At 34.0% G+C, this 20,968-nt stretch overlaps 2 protein-coding genes across 2 annotated transcripts; one reads left to right on the top strand and one right to left on the bottom strand.

Moving 5' to 3' along the window:
• The first annotated feature begins 8,111 nt into the window (after positions 1-8,111).
• On the top strand, positions 8,112-9,098 carry LOC123263922 (bromodomain-containing protein 2-like). Its single transcript, XM_044726968.1, has one exon. It carries the CDS (start codon positions 8,112-8,114, stop codon positions 9,096-9,098), a length of 987 nt encoding a protein of 328 aa, XP_044582903.1.
• Positions 9,099-12,098: 3,000 nt separating this feature from the next.
• Positions 12,099-12,655, bottom strand: LOC123263921 (serine protease snake-like). Its single transcript, XM_044726967.1, has 2 exons — positions 12,456-12,655; positions 12,099-12,372 (listed from the first exon to the last, which is right to left on the bottom strand). The coding sequence occupies exons 1-2, from the start codon at positions 12,569-12,571 to the stop codon at positions 12,099-12,101; spliced, it is 390 nt and encodes a 129-aa protein (XP_044582902.1). The 5' UTR covers positions 12,572-12,655.
• Positions 12,656-20,968: the final 8,313 nt, after the last annotated feature.

The raw sequence follows: 20,968 nt of genomic DNA, 5'->3' as shown, positions 1-20,968 counted from the left end.
ATAATTTGAATTATTTATTAAAATAGAGTTTTGGAAGTGTGTCTGAAAAATTTCAAGGATTAGAGAGAACTGACTTATTACAACTATATTACTACAATTGTCCTTTTTACATCTTGTAATTTGTATTATTCAAATTATTCCTGCTAAAATTTATGAACAAAATAAGTTTAATTTGATACTCAATACTCTATTAAAAGGAACTCATTTTTGTGTCATTAAACACTCATTATACTCTTAAGCGATCGGTTACGGAGATTAAGTGACCTTCAAACTACAGTAAAATTCACTCTGTCATTTTCTACCTGTCAACTAAATTAAATGTCTTCTATTCACTTGTCAGTAGACAAAAACTACAATTTTAATGAAAGGCTTCAATTTCTTCCTTACTAAATCGAGAATTCGCCCTTATTAATGAAAACTATATATTTAATATTGAAAATAAGTACACGGAGAAAATTTTATAGTAGAGTTTATTATATCTAGTTATGTTAAAATTTATTAACTGAATTCGATAGTAGTAAATATTATTTAAATAGTTAAATAAACCATCTGAATTGTAGCATTTACCATCCTGATGGTAACTACTACTATTATGATGGTAATCGGTAATAATAACTGTTATTATTTTAATTAGTTACTACTATTATCAAAATCGTAATTCCTAATATAACCTGATGGTTGCAGTTACCATCAGTAATAATAATAACTACTATTTAAGCTAGTAAAAAATATTTAAAAAATTAAGAATCTGCGTTACCGTAGATGCATTTCTTAATAAACTAAAAACAGCTGTAGTGCAGTGTAGTGCACAAAAAATCGGGATTAAATTTGGATTGAAATTATATTTATAAATTTTTATTTGTCTAAAACAAGTTTCAACGCCAAATTTTTCAAAAAGAATTTTAAATTTCCGTAAAAATCAAAATTTTCAATAAAATTCAAATTAAAAAAAAATTAAAATTTCAAAAAAAAATTTTAAATCAAAAAAATCAAATTTTCAAAAAAAAATTTTGAAGAGAATTTAAAATATTTTAATATTTCAAAGAAATAAATGTACATTAGCTAAAATATGGATGTAAATAAAGGATTTAATTAAGTCAATTTATATTATTTTTTCTTTCAGAATTTTTACAATCTGAGATCGTTACAGTTACCATCTTTGATTGTAATAGTTATAATTTATAATAATTACAATTATTATTTTCAATAGTAATCGTTACCATTATTAATAGTAACTATTACAATTGTCAATGATACCCAGTAAAAAATTTTGCGTAAATGCGTCAAAAAATTTTGTGTTAGAAATTTTTGAGTTAAATATTTAACACTTTTTTGTGTCAATTTAACACTTTTTTGTGTTAATCTCTAAAAGTGTTAAATATTTAACACAAAAATTTTTAACACAAAATTTTTTGACGCAATGACGCAAAATTTTTTACTGTGTACCACCTATTATTTTGTTACTAATTTATTGTATTACCATTGTAGATAGAAGAAGTTACTATTTTTGTATAGTAGGTAGTATAATTAATTTTTCTCCGTGTAACATTACCAATTTTTTTTCTTTCTTACAGTGATAAAAGCTACTAAATAAATGAGAATAAAGATTCTTTTAGAGATTTGACAAGTCAAAAAAAATTTTTTTCACAAAAAAATTTTTTTTCAAAAAATTTTTTTTTTTCATTTTTTGTTAATAAAATATTTTCAAAAATCAAAAAATAAATCTCTCCGGCGGGGAATCGAACCCCGGTCTCCCGCGTGACAGGCGGGGATACTTACCACTATACTACCTGATACAAAGAGTGAGAACAGAATGCCGGGGATGATGGATCCAGGGGAACCCAATCACCAGCGGAGATGCCGAGGATGCCAACCAGCCAAACCACTGAGGAGATTACCCCCCCCCCCCGAAACCATTTGTAGAGGCTTTAAAATTCATTGAATTTTTTATTGAATAATCTGCTAAATTTCTCTTAAGCTCTTCCTTAAAATTAAATTTAAATCCCCCTATGCCTCCCAAAATAAACACAAATACCACAAAATTAATCTGTGTAAGAATATAGAGGTCTGTAAGAGACTATGTATACTTATGAAAACAATAAAGATAATATACTACCGAAGAATACATTACTCGTGATAGCTAAGTTCCTAAATAAAGTGAGGAAAGCGTGCCATCATCGATTTGTACCATATGTTACCATATGTATCTATCAATTCGACAGTCGAAATCTCCGAGAACAACCTAGAGGAGGTCACGCGGGGTGAAAACCTTGTAGATGCGCTCCAGAGAAAGCATAAATGCCCAGCAAAGTTGGGTATCCTGGTGTTTGGAGCGCTGGGCGAGGTACTGGGCACTGAGGAGCTCAAGAACAGCGCGAATTTCTTAAAAAAGCTTAGAATGACTGAGAGAAAAATAGACATCATGCTCTCGAACATCGCCCTGTCCATCAGATTCGAAGCCGAGCTGCTGATGGTGAAGAAAGGAGCCTATCTAAAGTCACACCCAGAGATGGGAATGGCCAGGGAGAAGTACGAGAAACTGGCTGCTAAAGGCTGGAGAAACCCACTAACGGATGCGGAGTGGGTGATGGACACCTACGGCGTGGTAGGACCATCGGTAGACAGAATGCCCGAAGAGGGATTTAGTGACTACTGCCGCAGTTTGGCCAGGTGGGTAGCATTACAACAGGAGGACCTACTCCTCCACTTATGGAGGTCTCTGCATTACGGACGACTGGTGGTGCAGGAGGAAGCAGCGATAAAATTTCCAGCAGTAAATTCCTTCAAGATGGAAGATTGGATTGCCAGGAGAACCCTGGAAGCTGCAGAGGAGCAGGTCCACGGCCTTGGATCCATTACAGGGGCTCCATGCCGACTGGGGTGCCAGAACACCGAGACTGCCTACCACGTGATAGCTGCATGTGGGAGGCAGACTCACCCAGCCAGACACGATACAGCGGTCAGCTGGATAATAAGGACCATCCTGGAGGCAACGAAAGCCCCTGAGGACGTAAAGCTCAGGGCTTTCAAAGCACGAGCCTCGCTTGTCACTGAGTACCTGTGGGAGGAGCGCAAAGTTGAGATCTGCGCAGGACCAAGAGTCGTGGTAGACATCAACCTGCACCACAATCGCCCGGACATGATGATCAAGCTTTCGAACCCAGCTGAGATCTTCGTGCTGGAGGTGGCAGTATCCCATCTGCAGAACATCCGGCTCCAGGAGCGCATCAAGCGGACCCGATATAACATCAATTCGACAGTCGAAATCTCCGAGAACAACCTGGAGGAGGTCACGCGGGGTGAAAACCTTGTAGATGCGCTCCAGAGAAAGCATAAATGCCCAGCAAAGTTGGGTATCCTGGTGTTTGGAGCGCTGGGTGAGATACTGGAAACTGAGGAGCTCAAGAACAGCGCGAAGATCTTAAAAAAGCTGGGAATGACTGAGAGAAAAATTGACGTCATGCTCTCGAACATCGCCCTGTCCATGGCGAAGGCCAGTGCCCAGATCCTGCTACAAAGAGTGAGAACAGAATACCGGGGATGATGGATCCAGGGGAACCCAATCACCAGCGGAGATGCCGAGGATGCCAACCAGCCAAACCACTGAGGAGATTACCCCCCCCCCCCGAAACCATTTGTAGAGGCTTTAAAATTCATTGAATTTTTATTGAATAATCTGCTAAATTCCTCTTAAGTTTTTCCTTAAAATAAAATTTAAATCCCCCTATGCCTCCCATAATAAAGACAACTACCACAAAATTAATCTGTGTAAGAATATAGAGGTCTGTAAAAAGAGACTATGTATACTTACGGAAACAATAAAGATAATTTATATACTACCGAAGAATACATTACTCGTGATAGCTAAGTTCCTAAATAAAGTGAGGAAAGCGTGCCATCATCGATTTGTACCATATGTTACCATATGTATCTATCAATTCGACAGTCGAAATCTCCGAGAACAACCTGGAGGAGGTCACGCGGGGTGAAAACCTTGTAGATGCGCTCCAGAGAAAGCATAAATGCCCAGCAAAGTTGGGTATCCTGGTGTTTGGAGCGCTGGGCGAGGTACTGGGCACTGAGGAGCTCAAGAACAGCGCGAATATCTTAAAAAAGCTGGGAATGACTGAGAGAAAAATTGACATCATGCTCTCGAACATCGCCCTGTCCGTGGCGAAGGCCAGTGCCCAGATCCTGCTGCAAAGAGTGAGGACAGAACACCGGGGATGATGGATCCAGGGTAACCCAATCACCAGCGGAGATGCCGAGGATGCCAACCAGCCAAACCACCGAGGAGATTACCCCCCTCCCCCCCAAAACCATTTGTAGATGCTTTAGAATTTTTATTGAATTATTCTTCTAAATTCCTCTTAAATTTCTCTTTAAACTAAATTAAATTTTATTGCCTTAATGCGACTGCTAGTATAATTACAAAAGTTTAAATCCCCTTATACCTCCCATAACAAACATAATTACCACGAACTTAATCTTTGTAAGAATGTAGAGGTCTGAAGTGACTATGCATACTTACGATAACAATAAAGATAATTTATATACTACCGAAGAATACATTACTCGTGATAGCTAAGTTCCTAAATAAAGTGAGGAAAGCGTGCCATCATCGATTTGTACCATATGTTAGCATATGTATCTATCAATTCGACAGTCGAAATCTCCGAGAACAACCTGGAGGAGGTCACGCGGGGTGAAAACCTTGTAGATGCGCTCCAGAGAAAGCATAAATGCCCAGCAAAGTTGGGTACCCTGGTGTTTGGAGCGCTGGGCGAGGTACTGGGCACTGAGGAGCTCAAGAACAGCGCGAATATCTTAAAAAAGCTGGGAATGACTGAGAGAAAAATTGACATCATGCTCTCGAACATCGCCCTGTCCGTGGCGAAGGCCAGTGCCCAGATCCTGCTGCAAAGAGTGAGGACAGAACACCGGGGATAATGGATCCAGGGTAACCCAATCACCAGCGGAGATGCCGAGGATGCCAACCAGCCAAACCACCGAGGAGATTACCCCCCCCCCCCCCCAAAACCATTTGTAGATGCTTTAGAATTTTTATTGAATTATTCTTCTAAATTCCTCTTAAGTTTCTCTTTACATTAGATTAAATTTTATTGCCTTAATGAGACTGCCAGTATAATTACAAAGTTTAAATCCCCCTATGCCTCCCATAACAAACATAACTACCACAAACTTAATTTGTGTAAGAATGTAGAGGTCTGAAGAGACTATGTATACTTACGATAACAATAAAGATAATTTATATACTACCGAAGAATACATTACTCGTGATAGCTAAGTTCCTAAATAAAGTGAGGAAAGCGTGCCATCATCGATTTGTACCATATGTTACCATATGTATCTATCAATTCGACAGTCGAAATCTCCGAGAACAACCTGGAGGAGGCCACGCGGGGTGAAAACCTTGTAGATGCGCTCTAACAGCGCGAAGATCTTAAAAAAGCTGGGAATGACTGAGAGAAAAATTGACATCATGCTCTCGAACATCGCCCTGTCCATGGCGAAGGCCAGTGCCCAGATCCTGCTGCAAAGAGTGAGGACAGAATACCGGGGATGATGGATCCAGGGTAACCCAATCACCAGCGGAGATGCCGAGGATGCCAACCAGCCAAACCACCGAGGAGATTACCCCCCTCCCCCCCGAAACCATTTGTAGAGGCTTTAGAATTTTTATTGAATTATTCTTCTAAAGTTTCCTCTTTAAATTATTAATTAAATTTTATTGCCTTAATGAGACTGCCAGTACAATCACAAAGTTTAAATCCTCCTATGCCTCCTATAACAAACATAACTATCACAAACTTAATCTGTGTAAGAATGTAGAGGTCTGAAAAGACTATGTATACTTACGATAACAATAAAGATAATTTATATACTACCGAATGAAGAATACATTACTCGTGATAGCTAAGTTCCTAACATGAGAGGAAAGCGTGCCATCATCGATTTGTACCATATGTTACCATATGTATCTATCAATTCGACAGTCGAAATCTCCGAAGGAACAACCTGGATGGGAGGCCACGCGGGGTAGAAAACCTTGTAGGTGATGCGCCTCAATTAACAGCGCGAAAGATCTTAAAAAGCTGGGGAATGACTGAGGAGAAAAATTGACATCATGCTCTCGAACATCGCGCCTGTCCATGGCGAAGGCCAGTGCCCAGATCCTGCTTTGCAAAGAGTGAGGACAGAATACCGGGGATGATGGATCCAGGGGCCAACCCAATCACCTCAGCGGAGATGCCGGAGGATGCCAACCAGCCAAACCACCGAGGGGAGATTACCCCCTCCCCCCCCTCCCAGAAACCATTTGCGTAGAGGCTTTAGAATTTTTATTATTGAAGATTATTCTTCTAAAGGATTTCTCTTTTAAAATTAAATTAAATTTTATTGCCTTTGAAAATGAGACTGCCAGTACAATCACAAAGTTTAAAATCCTCCTATGCCTCCTATAACAAACACTTAACTATCACAAAACTTAATCTGTGTAAGAATGTAGAGGTCTCGAAAGAGAGACCTCATGTATACTTACGATAACAATAAAAGACTTAATTTTCATATACTACCGAAGGCCATACATTACTCGTGATAAGCTAAGTTCCTAAATAAAGTGAGTGAAAGCGTGCCATCATCGATTTGTAATTCATATGTTACCATATGTATCTATCCATATGTGTGTCGGTAAAAGTAGACACCGGAATTTCAATTGTCTATTTAAATTTATTATTTGTAGGTAAGATATCCACCGTTAGCAAGCATTTTAGTCTACTAGTACCTCAAACTTCCGGGAGATGGCAGTTCGAGTAGAATATACTTTGTTAAACATATATGTTTATAAACATTGTACAGACACAATGATTATGTATAATGTCAATCTCTCTAATATGTAAACGTTGACTACATTGGTTTAAACCAACGCCTTGTACTTTATATTACTTTTAATAAAAAAAAATAAACATAAGCATTGGGAACACTCACCAAGACTAACGCTCACTTTGTTTTACCCCTTCCACTTGGCCAATTTTTCACTTCAAGAGACGCTACTATGCTACTCACTCGTTCTTTCTCTCTCTTTCATACTCTCTCTCTGTCACTCTCTTTTCGTCAACCTAAACCTAGCTCTACAATATCTAATTCTAGAAATTTCTCGTAACACTTATTTATTGTAATGACATTCTGATGTGATAAATTTTTGAATTTAAAGATATCAAATGTCTAAATAAACAATAATATATTCCATACTATTGAAATAGTTTTCAGCTGTTTCTAAGAACACAATATTTTTAATCACATCAAACGATTCAATATTTATTATATTCAACAAGATTAAATAAATTTAAAAAAATCTGCAGTATCCCAAAAATATTCCGTCGTAAGTTACTAAAATATACAAAAATGTTATCTTACACACAAAATGGCATAATTTTACGTATACCTAAGACCCTAAGACACGTATACCTAAGACACGTATACCTAAGACGTATAAATAAGACCCATATCTCTGCCCCTTCTTCCAATTCGTCCCATAGCACAGGTATGCACTTATTGTTGCCAAGGGTTCGAAACAAGTGCTTCATCTGTAAAAGACACAAAGCTTCCTTTTTCTACCTCAAGAAGTTTGACAATTAAGAAAACCCAAGAACCATTACTTTGCAAGCATGCTTCATCCAGTAAGTTATTGCTTGATGCATGTGTCACTTCAAAATTTTGTTTTCTAAAACTAACCATTGCCTTGAAAGTTTCATACATTTATTTAATTACAATTATAAGTTCCAATAAGTGATAGTGTTGAAATAAGTGAAATTCAAAAATCAATCTTGTCATGGAGCAGCATATTGTTCCCTCTTGCTCTAGTGCAGTTGATGATCCAACTGAAGCAATCCTAGTGCCTATAAACGGAATAGTGCAACCACCAGTTATGCCATTGCCAGGTTGTCGAGGCCGTGTGACGAACCAGCTTCAATTCTTGAAGAAACGTCCTGGAAAAAATATGGAATCACGATTACGCCAAGCCGTTCAAAAAACCAGTAGACACAATTGAACACAACATACCGGATTACTATAAAGTGATAACCAATCCAATGGACCTTGGCACAATTAGAAAGCGGCTTAGCAACAGATACTACTGGTCTTCAGAGGACTGCATCAAAGATTTCAAAATGATGTTCAAAAATTGCTATACTTACAATGATCCAGGACAGGATATCGTTCTGATGGCTCAGACGCTTGAGAAGATATTCTACCAGAAGATGGCTCGTATGCCGAAAAAAGAAAGTGAAGTGCGACGCGAAAGTGGCAAAATTGGAGATCGTAGCAGAACTTCTTTTGATGCTTCAGTCACTAACAAGTCATTGGAAGCTTCTCCGAAGGAATTTGCTACGGAGCGAAATTTTGGGAGTTTGCCAATTCAAAATTCCGTTGAGGAACCAAATGATCAGGTTATTAGTGAGGTCGAATCGACTGTGAAAGATGTCGAGGTGGATTCGAGTGTCATCACGGAGTTTCGTGCTCTGATGGAACGTCGGAGGATCACCAGAGGCGAATTTAGAGAACTCTCTCCCGGGCTCAAGAATTGTAGGAAAATCCTGAAGAATCTTTTCCGTAAAAGACACTCTGAGTATGCCTGGCCGTTTTACCTTCCTCTGAACGCAAATCATTGGAAGTTTGATGATTACCATGATGTCATTAAGAAGCCCATGGATTTGTTGACTATCAAGTGCAAATTGGAGGATCGGATGTATGCAACTCCTCAAGAATTCATCGAAGATGTGAGGCTCATATTCAGCAATTGCTATAAATACGATTGCCGTAAGTACAAATTGGTTTCAAATGCTCAACAGCTGCAGCATGTCTTTGAAATGATGATTTCGAAAATTTATGATGATGTAGAAGAAATCGAGCTGGATGAGGACAGCTCGGATACTAGTAGTAGTAGTAGTAGTAGTAGTAGTAGTAGTAGTAATAGTTGTGGTAGTAATGTTTGTAGAAGTCGTAGTAATAGTTGTAATAGGAATAATCCTGATAGTTTTAGTGCAGAGACAATAGAAGGAATGAGTCCGAAATTTTGATTATTTTTAAAGCGTTTTTGAACTTTAGTATCTTTTTTAAGTATTCTTTGAATTTTATGGGCTTGATAGCAATCGAGAGTTTTTTTAAGAAGATTGTATGCATACATTAAGAAAAAGAGTGTATAAGCTGAATTATATATAAAGGCAAAAAGACTGCTTTTTATTTTAAAATTAAGCGAAACAATATGCTTTTAGTAAATAGATTTGTTTTTAACATAGATAATTTGTATTAATAAAATATAATTTTTTCTCAAACGACTTAATTGTTCTTTATGTGATAATTGAATAAACCCTCCATAGTCCTCGATAACGGCACCGTGTCTTTATCAATCAGTGATAATTTCTTGAGACAAAAATGTCTAATGCAAAAATTTATTTCATGCAAAAAATTCTGACTAACAAAATTGTCACAGAACAAAAAATTATCATTCAAATATTTCTTAAAGTATATTAACCGAATTTTAAATTGTTGAACAAGGTATATTCATACTTTTTGTGTGTGTTTATTCGACATTAGACCAACACATAAGCTTGTTATCGTGTTGTGTCCTTTTATCATGGGTTTTTTTGTGTGTTTATCTAAAAATAGGCCAACACATAAGCTATAAATATTTAAATAAATTTTTGTATAAGAAAATAATACCGAATAAATATTGACAATGAGAAATATTGTACAAGAAATTTGTAAGAAATGATTGCATAAAAAAAAATGCCATTCGGCCTCACCCGAAATGGAAGGTAAATTTCATGTGATATAAGATTTTCTTTATTTATGTTATTTAATTTGTTTAATAACAAATGTTTATGTAATTTTTAAATTTTCAATCCGCGATAACTTTTAAACGAGTAAACTAATTTTCACATAGTTGACAACAGTCGATGGAGTTTTCGGAATTCTATAATGAATTTCAAACCGTGAATTGATCAGATAAAAAATTTCGGAATTTGTTCGAAAAAAACGCTTTTTTCGATTTTTTTCGTCAACGATATCTCACAAACGAATCAAACGATTTTAACCGGTCCAGCGGCGATCGACGTAGTTTTTTTATGTTAAGAGCTGATTAGTTTTTGGAATCGGTCGGTGAAGCTGTTCAAAAGTCATTCTAAACCACATTTTGAAAAAGTTCATTGTTTTCAAATTTTTCAATGGCCTATAAAATTAATACAAATCTTCATAACGTATAAGTGTTATAGGTCAAATTGAAGGTAACATAATCAGCTTTTACCATGAAGTTTTCAGAAATGAGCTCTTTTTGTCAATCAAAGTTATTCACGGTTAAAGTTACAAAACTTAAAATTTACAAAATTTTGAAAATTTTAAATGGCCGCCATTTCTAAGCTAATTGACCGATTTTGCTCATTTTCGAACTCGACCTCGGTAATTACCCAATGAATATGTGTACCAAGATTCATCAAGATCGGTTGAAAACTTTTCGAGATATCCTGATGACAAGGTTGGTTATATTATTGCTACATATGTAGGAGACTTTCTATAGATATAGATAGTCACTCATCACGATATCTCTGGAACCATAAGGCGTAGTGACTTGAAATTTGGTAGGAATATTCCTTTCACCGAGTAGAGGTCAGCTAAGAACGGATTTTACGAAATTCCACCCAATAAGTGGGGTTGCGGGGGCGTTAACAATAGAAAATTCCCATTTTTAACCTATAGCTCCTATCGACTTCAAATTTGGGTAGGAATCTCCTATATGTGATGTAGAAATGATCTAAGAGCGGATTTACGACAATCTACTCCCAATATGGATTGCGAGGGTGGACGTTAAAAATGAAAATTAAAAATTTCCGACTTCTAGCTCCTACAGACTCCTAATTTTGTATGAATTTTGTGTAAGTGATGTAAAAATAATTTATGAACGAATTTTACGATATCCCACTCCACAGAGGAGTGCGGGGGTGGGTCTTAACAATGAAAATTTTTAATTTCCGAGCTGTAGCTCCGACAGACTCATAATTTTGTATGAATTTTCTGTAAGTAATGTAAAAATAATTTATGAACGAATTTTACGATATCCCTCCCCACAGGGGGGTGCGGGGGTGGGTTTTAACAATTTAAATTTTAAATTTTCGAGCTGTAGCTCCTATAAGCTCCAAATTTGAAAAGAATCTGCTATATGCGATAAACTGAAACTCAAGGGAAACGACCCAAAGTCGAAGAAAGTATTTACTAGCGTTATAGATTGAAATATAGATTAACCATCAAGTTGGAATACTAAAATAAAATAATAAATTATAAAATTAGTGTAAGAAAAGTAGATTTAAGCGAAAAGATGTATCAGAGTTTGTTAGGGACAAGCTGTACATCTGGTGCCAATAAATCTATATATATAGGAGATCCCATTTTTGAACTCACTCATCACGAAATCTCAGAAACTATTAGGTCGATTGACTCTGAAATTTGGTAGGAATATTCCTTTGCCGAGTAGAGGTCAGCTACTTCGAAATCTAAGTTTGGTCAAGCCCTTTCGAATGGCACCAACCGCGATGAAATCGGTCAAGCTGTTCAAAAAGTTATAAGTGCGGTTCACATACTTTCACACACACACACACACACACACACACACACACACACACACACACACACACACACACACACACACACACACACACACAGACACAGACATACACACACACACACACACACACACACACACACACATCATCATCACACACATACATACAGCCAGACACCGTGACAACCTTTATGGGGATAGTCAGGGAAGCTTCCTGTGACCTTCAAACGTCGAGATTTGATGAAAACACGATTTTTGCAAAACGGGTGAAAACAATAACTTCCCGATTTTTGAAAATCTTCGATTTTCTTAGCGGGAAGTTAAAAAAGTTTGGAAAATTCAAAAGTGCACGTCTCTAACGCTAATTTATTTTTTAAGACAAAATAAATTGTATAATTGATTTTTAAAAGAAAGAAAATCATTTTTCTTACATAGTATTTTATAATATTTCAATAAGACTTTAGCATCACATAATAACAAAAGCAAATCTACCGTTTCTTCTGGAACCCCATCCAGTGGCCCAAACAACATCGGGTGCTGTTTCAAATTTTCTGTACAAACAAGCTGGTTTCACATTATTCTTAAATTCTACAGCACGTTCCAATTTCAACAAAGCAATGTCATGATACAGGCGTGGTTGATTGAATTCTGGATTAATGATTATGTTCACAATACTGATAATTTCTCCGGAATCGTTGCTTAGATTATGGGTTCCTAATTTAACAACCTTCGGAAATCCCCTGCAACCAAAAAGTACAAAATTTTAGCTTATTATAAAGTCAAAGACAAAAATTCTTATTATCAATTCAATTTAAATACTCACGTATCAGTATGAGTACAATGAGCAGAAGTTAGAACCCATTGGTCAGAAATCAATGAACCAGCACATGAATATTCAATTGCACTATTTCTATCTTGAATCCATCCAACTGCTGCCATGTGTGGAAACTCATTTTTCTCGCATACTGTCCATGAGCCATTAAGAATAAAACACAATGATCACATTGTTCTGAAGTTTTCAATTGCTGTCATCAATTCATATTCTTCACATTCTGCAATTAGCAAAAATTAATAAAGGTTTGTGATACAAATTAGAAATCACCAATTTTTGATTTACAGTAGCGCTCAAAAGTATTTTGACAAATATATTTAATGGTTTAATTAAAAATAAATATGAAACACAATAATCATTTATTTATTTTTTAACACCTTTTGAATAAACTACAGAATAGTGTCAAAGAGGTTCTTATTCGTAATAAAAGAAAGTTTAATTTTTAAAATATTAGGAAAATGGTGGCTCAAAAGTATTTTGACATTTTTGAAAAAAAACTAATTTAACGCATAATTATAATTTACAGCAATAATATATTAGTATTTAGTAGCATATCCCTTGGCCTTTATGACAGCCTTGCATCGCTCCGGCATTGAGTCGATTAATTTTTGTAATCGACTTATTGGAATTTGATCCCACTCATTTTTAGAGTTTCAAACAAAGCGTTTTTGTTTGAATAATTTTGGGTTTTTACACTACGTTTCAATTCTTCCCAGAGATTTTCTATCGGATTCAAGTCGGGACTTTGACTTGGCCACTCAAGAACTTTAACTTTTTCACGATTTAATAAGTCACTAATATGCTTTGATCTGTGTTTGGGATCATTGTCTTGTTGAAAATACCACTTAGCTGGCATGTGATGTTTAGCATATGGTAACATCTGAGACTTTAATATATTTGCATACATGAACCGATCCATTTTTCCTTCTATTCGAACTAATGGTCCAACTCCAGACCATGAAAAACATCCCCAAACCATTACACTACTACCTCTATGTTTAACTGTGGGTATTTGATACCGATAATCGTATTTTTTGTTTACTGGACGCCGAATGTACTTGATACCATCAGATGACATTAAATCAAATTTACTTTCGTCACTCCATAAAACTTTAGACCACTCTAAACTTGACCACGATATATGCCGTTTCGCGAAATCAAGACGATACTTCCTGTTTTTTTTCGATATTAAAGGTTTTTTAGCCGGTCTTCGGCCATGTAACCCTAGAACCTTTAGGCGTCGTTTAACAGTAGAAACATGAATATCTACGTTATATTTTTCTTTTAATTCATTTTTATCATTACAGCGGACATCTGTATATCATTTGCTGATAACTTTTTATAATATGATCGATGTAAGAAGAAGTTTTTCTTGGGTGGCCTGTTCGAGGCTTACTTTCGACAGTTTTCGTTTGTTATAGACTTTTATTCCATAAGCTAACTAACTGTCGAGACACTTTAAACAAACGAGCAACTTCTGTTTGTTTTATTCCTTGTTTAATGCATTAATAACGGCTTTTTTAAAATCACTAGAATATTCCTTGCACTTAGGCATATTGAAGTAACCACAACAAGTAAATATATGTAATAATAAACACTAAGGAACAAGTAATCTGCGAGAGTTTTTCAAGTCAAATGTGTGTCAAAATACTTTTGAGCTCACGGTAAGTCAAGTACGTTCGGTGGCGCGGTGTGTAAACAAACAAGTTGTAATTTGATACGCTTAAATAGTCGGAATTACACTACTCTACATTATACTCAATACATTTTCCAATAGGCTTTTATTTTAAAAATATTAAAAAATTTTATGTTGTCAAAATACTTTTCAGCGCTACTGTAGGAATTAGGAAATAGTAATCGGCTTCGTCTCGGACGTAATAGTTACAACCCATTTTCGTAAATTTGTGTTACAATATAAGCGCCTTTTTGGACGCTAGTGCTTGAAAAATGAACTTTCTGAACGAGTATGAAGAAATAGTTACTTATGTTACATGTAGGATAAGTAGCAAATAATCTGACAATCGTGGTGTTGCGACATGAGCGTAAGGTAAGATTTATGGAGCATTCGTATGAAGACGAGTGTGGTAGATGTCACTACGAGCCGTTAGGCGAACTACTGCTCTGGAAATCGAATTTGAGAAGAATATCCTATATTATAAAACAGATGAAAGTCTTGAAGGTAGTCAAAGGTCGAAACTCGCAAAAAACGGGCCACGATTCATTATTGGTTAAAATTTAGACGCGCGTAGCGCGCTATTAAAATTTCTGGTAATAGTTTTAAAAAATAATATTAAGGGTTAAGGCTGACCATTGTTTTAGTGTATCATTCACATGAACGATAAAAATAAATTACTATCGCGGCATCAGATGGCGTTTCAGTAGTCTCGTAAAATAAAAAGTTTGGAAAATCCAAATGAGCATGCCTTAAGCGCTCATGTCATACATAAATTATTTAGATTATAACAAAAATTATTCGTTTTTAATTTGAATTTTCCCGCGAGTAGTATTATTCCCTCTGTAGGTCGAACTAAAGAAAAATTTTAACAGATGATAAAACAGTTAGTAATTATACCATCATGTATGTATAGTTTCTGCTTGTTTATAGTTATTTCAATTCTGTTTATGAAAAATAATATATATGGCTGCCGAAATCGCAGAAAAAGTCGACGAACTGACAATCGAAAAAAATTAACTGTATCGAAACGGAATTATTTTGACACGCAATTTTCACAAGGGTTTTGATAAACTTCTTCAAGAATAAAACAAAAAAAAAATTAAATCGTGAAAGTAATTTTTGACAAAGTTTTGGTGTTATCAAGCCCAGTGCTCCCGTGAATACCAAGCTCTTATCCATTTAATTCATCAGAAAAACGAGTTTTTTCTGAGAAATCTTATTTAATCGATAAGAAATTTTTTTTAACGTGTTCTGTAGTTACTATTATTTATTTCAATATGCTTTTTATCCATATTTTTTTTTCGTTTAAATTATGAAAATCACGTTTTAATCGAAATCACAATTTTTAGGCGAGTAGAGTAGACCTGCGCGCTTCGCGCTTAAGGCATGCAAAAGACAGAATCGTGGGGCTATATTTTTCTATAGTAGTATAATTTAGACGGAATTTGTGCAGTTATGTGGTCTTTAATTTAACATGTGCGTTTATGAAACACACGGAAAAAAAGTAAACTGTAATATTCACTCGGATTCCGGTTAATTTTTATAGTTTCAAACAGTAAAGCGGACATCGGGGTGGCAAAAATATAAATATTACAGAACTTAATGTAGAAAGTATAAAAGCCACAATTTATTATTTAATACCCAAAATAAGTGATTAGTAGCTGTCACTATAGTAAATAACAACTCTTTCATCTTAAAAAATTACAGTTTCAAACAGTAAAAATTGCCATTTCAATATATAGTCGATATTATAAGGAGAAGGGGAACTCAGATGAAAGAGAAGGGGGTCTCACTCTGGGAGAATTTAACATTTCAAACAGTAAAAATAATACTTTTAAAATATACATTTTACCAGTCCAAACAAGTAAATAATTACAGTTTGATTTTTAGCGTTGCGTTTAAAATTTACCATTTTACTTTGTAAATATTGACGTTGCCTGTGTTAGAAATTTACTAACTTTATTTTATACTTTTACCTATCATAAGATCATTTTTTAGCTACCAAATGATAAATATCAAAAGTCTGAATTTCTTAATTATTATACTTTAACATTTTAGACATTTACATAGCGAATATTACTGTTTGAAATAGTATTTTCTTCCATGTAATGAGTAAATTGTAACGTTTAAATGGTAAATATTATAAATTGAATAGTAAAATCACGATTTTACTGTTTGAAATGGTAATTTTTAGCAGTTGATCATTACTTATTATAAATCGACTGTTATTTATTACAGTTTACTTTTTTTCATGCACATATAGTCAAGTATGCAATTATTGTGTACTTTGGAGATGACATACAGTGCTAAAAAACACAACTTCCAGAGCAGGTGTAAAAAATTACTTACTTATCTCAGATATCGTTTTTTTATGCATTTTTATCCATTGTTAAATATAAATCTCTTTGTCTTGCACTGATATTTGATGGTTGATTAACATCACTACATGATATCTTTATGCAATGCAAAGCTAATAATTGTAAAAAAATAACTTTTAACGTATGGTTCATGATAATTTAAATTATTTATTAAAATAGAGTTTTGGAAGTGTGTCTGAAAAATTTCAAGGATTAGAGAGAACTGACTTATTACAACTATATTACTACAATTGTCCTTTTTACATCTTGAAATTTGTATTATTCAAATTATTCCTGCTAAAATTTATGAACAAAATAAGTTTAATTTGATACTCAATACTCTATTAAAAGGAACTCATTTTTGTGTCATTAAACACTCATTATACTCTTAAGCGATCGGTTACGGAGATTAAGTGACCTTCAAACTACAGTAAAATTCACTCTGTCATTTTCTACCTGTCAACTAAATTAAATGTCTTCTATTCACTTGTCAGTAGACAAAAACTACAATTTTAATGAAAGGCTTCAATTTCTTCCTTACTAAATCGAGAATTCGCCCTTATTAATGAAAACTATATATTTAATATTGAAAATAAGTACACGGAGAAAATTTTATAGTAGAGTTTATTATATCTAGTTATGTTAAAATTTATTAACTGAATTCGATAGTAGTAAATATTATTTAAATAGTTAAATAAACCATCTGAATTGTAGCATTTACCATCCTGATGGTAACTACTACTATTATGATGGTAATCGGTAATAATAACTGTTATTATTTTAATTAGTTACTACTATTATCAAAATCGTAATTCCTAATATAACCTGATGGTTGCAGTTACCATCAGTAATAATAATAACTACTATTTAAGCTAGTAAAAAACATTTAAAAAATTAAGAATCTGCGTTACCGTAGATGCATTTCTTAATAAACTAAAAACAGCTGTAGTGCAGTGTAGTGCACAAAAAATCGGGATTAAATTTGGATTGAAATTATATTTATAAATTTTTATTTGTCTAAAACAAGTTTCAACGCCAAATTTTTTCAAAAAGAATTTTAAATTTCCGTAAAAATCAAAATTTTCAATAAAATTCAAATTAAAAAAATTAAAATTTCAAAAAATTTTAAATCAAAAATCAAATTTTCAAAAAAAAATTTTGAAGACAATTTAAAATATTTTAATATTTCAAAGAAAAAAATGTACATTAGCTAAAATATGGATGTAAATAAAGGATTTAATTAAGTCAATTTATATTATTTTTTCTTTCAGAATTTTTACAATCTGAGATCGTTACAGTTACCATCTTTGATTGTAACAGTTATAATTTATAATAATTACAATTATTATTTTCAATAGTAATCGTTACCATTATTAATAGTAACTATTACAATTGTCAATGATACCCAGTAAAAAATTTTGCGTAAATGCGTCAAAAAATTTTGTGTTAGAAATTTTTGAGTTAAATATTTAACACTTTTTTGTGTCAATTTAACACTTTTTTGTGTTAATCTCTAAAAGTGTTAAATATTTAACACAAAAATTTTTAACACAAAATTTTTTGACGCAATGACGCAAAATTTTTTACTGTGTACCACCTATTATTTTGTTACTAATTTATTGTATTACCATTGTAGATAGAAGAAGTTACTATTTTTGTATAGTAGGTAGTATAATTAATTTTTCTCCGTGTAACATTACCAATTTTTTTTCTTTCTTACAGTGATAAAAGCTACTAAATAAATGAGAATAAAGATTTTTTTAGAGATTTGACAAGTCAAAAAAAATTTTTTTCACAAAAAAAAAATTTTTTTTCAAAAAATTTTTTTTTTTTCATTTTTTGTTAATAAAATATTTTCAAAAATCAAAAAATAAATCTCTCCGGCGGGGAATCGAACCTTTTTTTTTTTTTTAAAGTTTTATTTTTATTTATCTCTTTCATTACAATAGTGGATAAAATTAAACTCATAAATAAAAATCCTTATTTCTAGTTTTATTAATAAAAACATATAAATATATGGCCGTTGTCAGCGGCATCTCGATATTTTAAATTCTTTGTACTTAGGTACTGTAATAATTATAGTCTTGGTTTGTATGGAGATGATATGTATTCCAGTTCCGTCTCAGTTATTAAATTAAATGTGGCAAAATATAATTAAAAAAAAACCACTTATACCATCTGTTTGATACTTAAAACTATTCAAAGAAGAAAAACTAAAAACTAAAAGTTATGTACATATTTACAAATTTACAATATATATTTTTGACTTTGGTGATACACCTTAATTCTTTAGCTATAAGAGCTTAGGTATTTTATTCGCTATCTTATTGTTTTGTCTCTGTCGATGATTTTTTTCTCTCTGCTAGTTCTTTCATAAAGGTGGCTCCATTTAGCCACCAATATTTATTGAAGTCAAGACGATGAAAGTCGTTTCTGTCTTTGCTGGGTATTGCTGTTGAATATTTAATGTTTCTATTGATTTGATTTGGGTTTAAGTCTATTGCTTTGTTGGCTTTGTGTCTACTACGGTGATAGATTGTAGGGATATTTAGATCGTTTTGGATTATACCCATTTTGTCTAAATTAATGAATGATTGTGGTTGTAGGTATCCTTTGGAAGCAGCTATTTTCAGTTCGGTGTTGGTGCTCTTGAGTTTTTTAATGATGTCGTTGTCAATATTTTGTAATTGCGCATAATAATCCCTGGTGAGCTTTATCATGAAATTGTCTATTCTTGGGATGTTGGCTGTGTCATATATGGTTTGGTTGCTTATTCTTTCTGTATACTCGGTATCTGGTTTTCGGTATAAACCCAGGGCGGCTCTGAGACAGGATCTTTCAAATTGTCTCATTTTCTCCATTTGGGCTGCTCCTAGGTTCCACCATATTGGTATTGCATATGTCAGTAGTGGTCTGATTAATAATTGATAACATATAATTCTGGCTCTATTGCTTATGTATTTGTTATGAAGTAGTCTGAAAAGTGATTTGTAAGTGTTTCTGGCTTTGATTAATTGAGTGTCTGCATGTTCAGTGCATCTTGTTAGGTAGTCTAGTTGCATTCCTAGGTATTTAACGGATTTTTGTGTCGGTATTATTGCTGGATCGTTAGTTCCTGGTTTGTGGGTTGTAATTAAAAATTCTTCAGCTTGTTTTCTTATCTTTTAACTACTTTGCCTGGATGGTTGCCTCCATAAGATGGATACACATTTTTCGGGATTTACTCTGAGGTTCCATGTTGCATAGTGTTTGTTTATATTGTTTACTATTTTTTCCAGTTTAGGTTGGATTTCGTCTGGGGTGTCTCCAGCTACATAAAAATTGTGTCAGTCTGCGTATGCTATGGAGTGAGTGTCATTGTTTTTATTAAGTTCGTATGAGTTAATTATGTCACAGGTATATATGTTAAACAAGGTCGGAGAGTTTACTAGCCCTTGCATCAATCCTTCTAATATTTTAAATTCTAGTGTTGATGAGTTTTTCCATCCCATGTGATAAATGATCGGTTGGTGATCATGTTCCATATGAGACCAACTAGCTCTGTGCTGAATTCTTTCTTAATTAACACGTAGATTAAGCCAAAGATCCATACCGAGTCAAAGGCTTTTTCCAGGTCTATCAACGTTGCTCCAACCATTTTGTAGTTGGCCAAGTGAATGTTCAGGTCCGAAAGTAGTTTGTGAATTGCATGGGTAGTTGAATGTTGTTTTCTGAAGCCGAACTGATTGTCAGGAATTATGTTTTTGTTTAGACAGTGAGTTGTAATTCTGTTGTTAATTATGGCTTCGTAGACTTTACTGATGTTCGGTGTTAGACTTATAGGCCTGTAACTAGATGGTAGACCTGGTGGTTTGCCTTTTTTATGAATCGGTAGGATTTTGGCTATTTTCCATGCTTCTGGGAAGTATTGAAGATTCATGGCGTTGTTAAATAGTACCGTATAGTCTTTCATTATTTTTACTGGGAGATGTTTTAGAACTATGGTTGGTATGTTGTCAATACCTGATGATGTTTTGTTTGGTAGCTTTTTGAATATTATTTGGACTTCGGCGCTTGAACTGAAATATCTATCTCCGTTTATGGTTTCTGTAGGCGTGGATGCTCTATTTGTATTTGAGAAATTGCATATTGTTATATTATTTGTTCTATTGGAATCATACTGTTCAATAAAATTGTTTACTTTTTGTCTATTAATTCTTTGAGTCTTGTATTGCTATTTAAGTATCGAGGAGAGTTGATGGTCTCATAGTACGCACCAATTGCGTTTAGTTTATCAGTTTGATTTTGGATTCCGTAGTAGATGTCTTGGTCTATTGCCTCGGTGATTTTACATTGGCTTCTGGTGAGTATAGCTGTGTCGGTTTTAATCTGGATGGTAGGTATTTCTTGTCTTGGCTTTGGTCTAAATATTTTATTTATAGTCGGAAAAAATTTTACTGGATTTTTGTAGTCTATTTGGTTCAGTATTTTTT

This window comes from Cotesia glomerata, linkage group LG4 (genome assembly GCF_020080835.1).
Source record: "Cotesia glomerata isolate CgM1 linkage group LG4, MPM_Cglom_v2.3, whole genome shotgun sequence".
In the NCBI taxonomy this organism is placed as follows: Eukaryota; Metazoa; Arthropoda; class Insecta; order Hymenoptera; family Braconidae; genus Cotesia; species Cotesia glomerata.
Note: the sequence above shows the minus strand (reverse complement) of the source record. Positions and strands in the feature narration are given on the sequence as shown.